The 6,676-nt window shown below is 39.4% G+C and overlaps 1 protein-coding gene across 1 annotated transcript in view; it reads left to right on the top strand.

The window, feature by feature from the left end:
• Positions 1–1,505: 1,505 nt before the first annotated feature.
• Positions 1,506–6,676, top strand: part of plcd3a (phospholipase C, delta 3a) — a 25,931-nt gene continuing 20,760 nt past the window's right edge. The window contains exon 1 of the mRNA XM_037689236.1: positions 1,506–1,732. Within this exon, the coding sequence (XP_037545164.1) occupies positions 1,648–1,732 (85 nt within the window). The 5' untranslated portion in view covers positions 1,506–1,647. The remainder of the gene's footprint in view (positions 1,733–6,676) is intronic.

The following is a 6,676-nucleotide window of genomic DNA, read 5'->3' as shown; positions in this document are numbered from 1 at the left end:
TTCGCTCCAGTTAATGACAAACCTGAGCACTGGTAAGGAAGGGAAGTCACACCAGGGTGCTGTCAAACCGAGGAGCGGTGCAGCTACATTATCGCTCCTGCATGGATGATGGAGGATTAGCAGGCCTGACTTAATCTCTCCCTCCGTCCAACACGGTGCTGAGGAAAGATGAAAACGGTTATAGTCCCAATTTACTTTGGTTATGTTAACAAAAGCGTGTGGATTTCAAATAGTTAGCAACAGCACGTGGATTATTATTATTTCTTTTATTATTCTTTATGTCAAGTCAAATAAAGATTTTGCATCGAAACCTGGTTCTGTGCAGGTTTGAGCTCTTGAACGGACGTGGATCCCATTTTCCGCACGGTTCGATCGCTCTGAGACAAAACTCCTTTATTTGTAAATAAATGTTTACTCAAGACTTGTACTTTGTGCAGGAGGGTTGAAGAAGCCCACCCTTCTTCAAATCCTGCACAAGAAGAAGAAATGGCTTCACAATTTTTTTTTAAGTGGTAATTCAACCAAACCACCAACAGAGGGCGCTGGAGCTCAATTTACTGATTTAAAAAATTTAACAGTTTTTAATGTCAAAGTCCATGCTCCATAATCCAGATATACAATCCAACATAATCCAGATATACAATCCAACACATTTCAGTCAGTTTTTAATTTCTTCATATTAAAGTTAAAACCATTCGACTTCAAGTGCATACACGTTAAAAGTGTAACAAATAATAAAAGTAACAATGTATTTTAACTACTCTCTTACCAAATCATTGTTTCCTGTTTCATCTAAAAAGTAGGAAAGTTTTGGTTTGTATTTTTTATAAACATTTATTGTTCACTGCTGAGAGTATGTTAGCAAAATATCTCATGAACCACTGGACATATTTGTATTGAAACCCTCAGAAAGTCACATTTAGATGTTCTATAACTTAAACCAAGATAACCACCTAAAGGACCTCAGCAAACACTAAACTTGTGGTTACAGTTACCGATTAGGCTGAAATGTGGTGTGGTAGTAGCTGAGACTGATCCTTATCAGCTAAATGATCAGGATTCAACACTTGTCTGTCTGTTAGCAAAATATCTCATGAACCGCTGGGTGGAATTTAATGGATCCGTCATGAAGTCATCTCTGGATGTAGATCAAAGACTCTTCACCAGTTGGAGTCACCCCAGTCCAAGATGGTTATCATTTAGTCTGATTTATGTAGCTGGTGTGGTAGTAGCTGAGGGTGATCCTCAACAGGTTCAACACAACCCTGAGCTGAGACGTAAGAAAAATGAAACCAAAATGCTCAAATAAATAAAAGAATAGAAATGATTTTTAAATTTAATTTCATATATTGTGTGTTTTTGGATCATTTTGAGCATTTTGGTGTTCCAAAGAGAGGCGGCGGGCGATATGCATTACTCCAGGGACTGTCTGTTTGTAGGCGCAACATGGAGGAGGAGACGGAGACGCCCAGGCTGCAGGAGGAGGAGGAGGTGGAGGAGGGACTTGTCCACATGTGGACTCGAGGACAACACTTGTCCTCTCGGCTGCGTGTCTCCCAGCCCGTGGGACATCAGTCTGGGCCCGGCTTGAAGTCACCCTGACGCCCGCGGAGGATCCTGGGAGTTTTCTGAAGAGTTGGAAACAGAATGTTGGGCAGCAAGTCCGCGAGCTCCGGCTGCTCGGAGCGGGGGAGGGCGGTCCAGGAGGCGGCTGACCCGGTCCACAGGCTCGGTGAGTCCACTCATGTCCACCTGTCCTGGAAGAGCCTAAACATGTCATGTTTGACATGTAAACGTCTCATGTCATCTCAGAGTTTTTCCTCTTGTGTTGAGAAATGACAGAAACCGTCAATTCAACTGTTGAGGATGACTCTCAGCTACTACCACTCGGAACTTTAGACATTTTTGTGTAGACCGCTAAAGGACAACACTGGCGCATCAGATAAATACTTTCTAAAGGATTCACTTAAATCCATCCTGTGCTCTGTGAGATATTTTGCTAACAGACAACAAGGTAGACTCCCAACAGCTAATGCTATAATTTTAAACTAATATTCCACACGGCATCACTGAGAGTACATGTTGTGAATGACTCTCAGCTACTACCACACTGAACTTTAGCTCAGTATTTGTAAAGCTGGCTGAGTTGTGACCATTTAGTTATTTGCTAAAGTCAGGTGGCTGTGGCGGCCATCTTGAAGACTCCAAACGTTAAGCAGCTCTAAAGAGACGCTCCCGAAGGTTTCATTAAAATCCATCCCGTGGTTCAGAAGATATTCTGCTAACAGACAAAGATGATTGTAAAGGGTAACAGTAGCGTGTTTTTAAAACGGCTCTCACGCTATCAGTCAGCCCTCGGAGTTTGTGTCGGGGATGACTCTCAGCTACTACCACGCTGGATTTGAGCTTAAAATCTGCAAAACTGACAGAGTTGTGGCCATTTTGAATCAAATTAACTCCAAAAGCCCTTATTTTTTAAAGTTTTATTAAAATCTGAGCTGTGGTTCATAAGATATTTTGCTAACAGAGTCAGGTGGGGGATATCAAAACAAGTCTTTATTATTATATTATTATTGTTGTTGTTATTTACCTTGTTGGTTCTAATGGAGTAAAAGTTTGTTTGCAGGTCAAAGACACAAAAACAGCTGTGGGCGTATTTTGTAGTTTCTGTGGTCAGGAGCAGCTGACCTCCTCCTCCTCCTCCTCCTCCTCCTCCCTAAAATAGACTCCTGCTGTGCAGCCAGGGAGCACCTGTTGGACTCGAGATGTCTGGAGCACATTCGACGCCCCGTTTGACCCGGTTCTGCTCCGCGGCTTTAATTAAACCTGGCAGGTTTACAAACCAAACTGTTCACGGCAAATTTAAACACGTTAAACATAAATTAATATTATTTTTAAAAAACAAACGGCTGCGTCACACGTGCGGCTTTGCTTTGACAAACCTCCAGCGTGAACCCAAACCAAAATGGCCACCGCAGCTAATCGACCTTAGCTCGACCTTAATTTGGTGCGCGATGGGCTCGAACTTGGTGTGGTAGTAGTTGAGAGTCATTCACGACACACGCTCTAAGGGCTTCTAGTTCTACGTGCAAAAATAACTCTAATTTTCTTATGACGCAATCTGCACTCTGAGCCTTTGTGATAAATGTGACCTGTTGGTTTTTAGTTGTTTATTTATTTTAATCAGTCACATGCGCAGATATTTGTTTAACTTCTTCAAGTAGATTTATTTTTCTTTTCAGGGTTTCTGGTTGTTCAAAGTGTTTTTACCTGTGGGACAGTTTTCGCCGTAGACTTAAACGAACATTTATGACTCTAAAGCTACACAAGTGGCACATTTTTTTAATAACTTCACAAAAACACTAAACATTATTTACTCCATAAACCATAATGGATTAGAATCCAACGTCACCCTCAGTTATTTACGTGAGATTTTACAGACGTCTCCAAGAGGTCCAGATCTGCAGGAGAAGCTCAGCAGTTTCAACAGGGACCAGATATACTTCTATTTTTTTAACGTTATTTTTTTAGTTTTTATTTTAATTCAAATTTAAAAAAGTTTTGAAGACTTTTCCCTCGGTGAGGCAGTCCTAGTGAAAAAGAATAATTACGCTGTAGCTGTTGAGTGTCGTCTGCGTAGGAATGAAATGACGTCAAAATTTCTAAAGATGGAGCCGAAGGGGAGCATGGATAGGCAATAAAATGGGACCGAGAATAGATCCTTGGGGAACTCCACCAGTGAGTGGGCAGCAACAGATTCTCAGAGGCTCAAACCGGTCTGGTACATTGTTTTTATAATTGGGAGCAGGTTATTATTTGGGAACGTCCGCTTGGCTTTCATTTCCCTTTTGGACAGTGAAGTCCTTCAGGTCACGCAGGTCAAAACGTCTGGGATCTCTCTCGAACGCAGATGTTTGCACTTTCACATCACATTTCCTGAAAACCCTTCGATGAAACGGTGAAATTCTTTTGGACTTCGTTTTGGCCGAGCTTTTGTTCTTGAACGTGCTTCAGCAGACTCGCTGTTTAAAAAAACCTTTCACAGATTTTCACGATTAAAATCAAACTTTAATCGCAGCAAAACAAGAGAACGCTTAAAGAAACTCGTGTTATCAGTTTAAAGGCTGTTGGAGCGTTTCCACTGAACCTTTTGTTGACTTTCCATCCAATAAAAGGTTCAACTATTTGACTTTATGCAGCAAATTTATCAAACGTCAGATTTTATTGTTCAACACTGGAATAATAAAGTTTGAACTTTTTGAAAGGAACCAAAAAAAAACCAACTAATTTGCTTGTGGAGATGTTTACCTTCCAGATAAAATCCTGTTTAATTAAAACGTGTTGCCACGACTTACACGCTCATCAAATACACATTTAATTAAATCTTGGACAATAAGAGAAAAGCACAATTTAGCTTATTAAAGATAAACAATATTTTATTGCAATCTAAATATTTAAGTTCAGGTGGATTCCCTTCCAAACACGGTTTTATTTAACTTTTTATGAAGCAAATAAATTGTGTTTTCGAGAAGGATCAATTTAACGTTTACCCAAATTCTGCTTATTTTCTGCTGGATGAACCTTTATTTCAAGCAGTCCACTGTATTCTACATTTAAAACCAGTCAAATAGAACTTCTCACGGAGCTTCTGAACGTCTCAAATCCAACAAACTTTTTTCTCGACGGCTTTTCATCAAATTATTTGTTTGTTTTTCTTGAGATCTGGGCCTGGTGTTTAGAAAAGCAGATAAATCCGATCCTCTTGGCGGCGAGAATGGGACAAAACTTTGAACCTGCTCAGCTCTCGTGTCTCGTCAACAACACCCTGAAGTTTCCGTCTAAAAGTAGAGAAGAATCTGCGCTCGCTGGCTCTTGTGGCAGAGAGAAACTTGAACCGTCTCCCAGGAGCAGCTGGTGTGTCGCCAATACTCTCACCAGCTGATGAAGCGCCTTTACTTTTATCTGGATTTGATATTTTAGACGTTTTTGTTCTTCTCTGGGCTGCGGGACCTGTTTCCTTGTTTCGTCATCGAGGCTTTTATCCGTGCAGCAGCTCCCTTTGTTCAACAAGTCTAAACAAGTGTTGGATGGTTAGTCAACACATTTACGTTTCCCACCCAGATGATGAATTTTCCATAATTCCACTTCACTTTTAGCAACATTTAAGAGCGTCTCTGGGCCTAAGGCCAGTTGGTGAACAGTTTCTGGGCCTCGTTGTTCCGTCACAAGAATTATGAACGTGTTCAAAGAAATTTGAATTGTCAGAGAGTCATTTGGCAACCTGTGAAACCAAACTGAAACAAACAATAAATCAAAGACATAATTGAGAAACCCGCAGACTGAACTGAATTTAATATGTTTGCACGTCATTTAAAATAATTTTGTGTGACAGTTTTTATTAGTAACTTTTGGTCAATAAGCTTTTTCACAGGCTTTGAACCCCTTGTGGATTTTTTTTTTTTTTTGACAGGCTAACGAGCTTCCTGTCGCCAAAAATATTTAGCTTGGTCACACCTGGGTGCTGCTCAATACACGTCCCTCTTGGGGGGTGGGTCCTTGTGACTCAATGAGACTACCTGTATAAATAAAGGTAAAAAAAATCTGACCAATGAAATGGGGAGGGGGACTCCCCTGCGTGCACGGAGCAACTTTTGCTTCCTGGATCACAAGTTTGCAGCAGGAGGAATATGAACATAGCAATCGATGACTTCCTGGTAAGCTACTGTAGTTTTATTTTTTATTTTTAAACCAACCGCGATAAAGGCATTGTTAAAAAAAATGTTTACTGTACGTATTTGTGTATGTTATTGGTACATATTTAATTTAAAAAAATTAAATAATTTTTCTGTGTAAATATTTCATGTTACAACGTGCACACCGGCAGCTTATACACAAGCGGGGCTTATATATCTAGATTTTTTAATTTTTTTATTGTGTGCAGCTTATAATTCAGGTACGCTCTATAGTCCTGAAATTACGGTAATTTATATACATACGTCTGTGATTCAGAGTCAAAATTTACGTTTTCTCCTCTATTTTGTGTCTCCAGTGAGATGCTGATTTAAAACGTGTCATTTATGATTTTACAATCATCGACTTCACCTGACTGTTGATATTTGTACATTTATTTCTGTTTGGATCTTGACTTTGCAAGCGTTACACCATGAAAACTTTTCTTTTCCTCTTTTCAGGACATGAAGATTTTGCAATAGGAATTGAGGTCAAACTTAGGTCAACTTCAAAACGCGCTGAAATTACATTACTTGTGCAGTAAATTGGTCAATAGGTTATTTAGCTTGGAAGCTAATTTCAGCTTATATACATTGTTAGGATCTATTTTTTTACCTAAATTCGTACAACTTCATAGTTTATATGTATTAGCAATACACTCTGTTTTATGACATAGATAATCTTGACATTTTGGCACTGAGAGCATACTATAAGACCCTGTTAGCATTTAGCACATTTAGCATCAACTCTAAGCTAAGTCATTTAGCATCTAGTGTGGCTAGCTAGCATATCATTTAGCGGAGACAGTTATGTTGTCAATTTAAAGATTAGTGAGTTGTTTAATTACATTTATTTTGATTTTGAACCAAATAATCTTCATTTAAACAGACTGTGAATGTAAAAAAAAAACATAAGGCAGAGATGTTGTCAACAAATTATTTCAAGA

The sequence above is a fragment of the Nematolebias whitei genome, chromosome 15, assembly GCF_014905685.2.
Source record: "Nematolebias whitei isolate Nwh7 chromosome 15, NemWhi1, whole genome shotgun sequence".
Taxonomy (NCBI): Eukaryota; Metazoa; Chordata; class Actinopteri; order Cyprinodontiformes; family Rivulidae; genus Nematolebias; species Nematolebias whitei.
The sequence above is the reverse complement of the archived record's forward strand: the minus strand, read 5'-3'. Positions and strand labels throughout refer to the sequence as shown.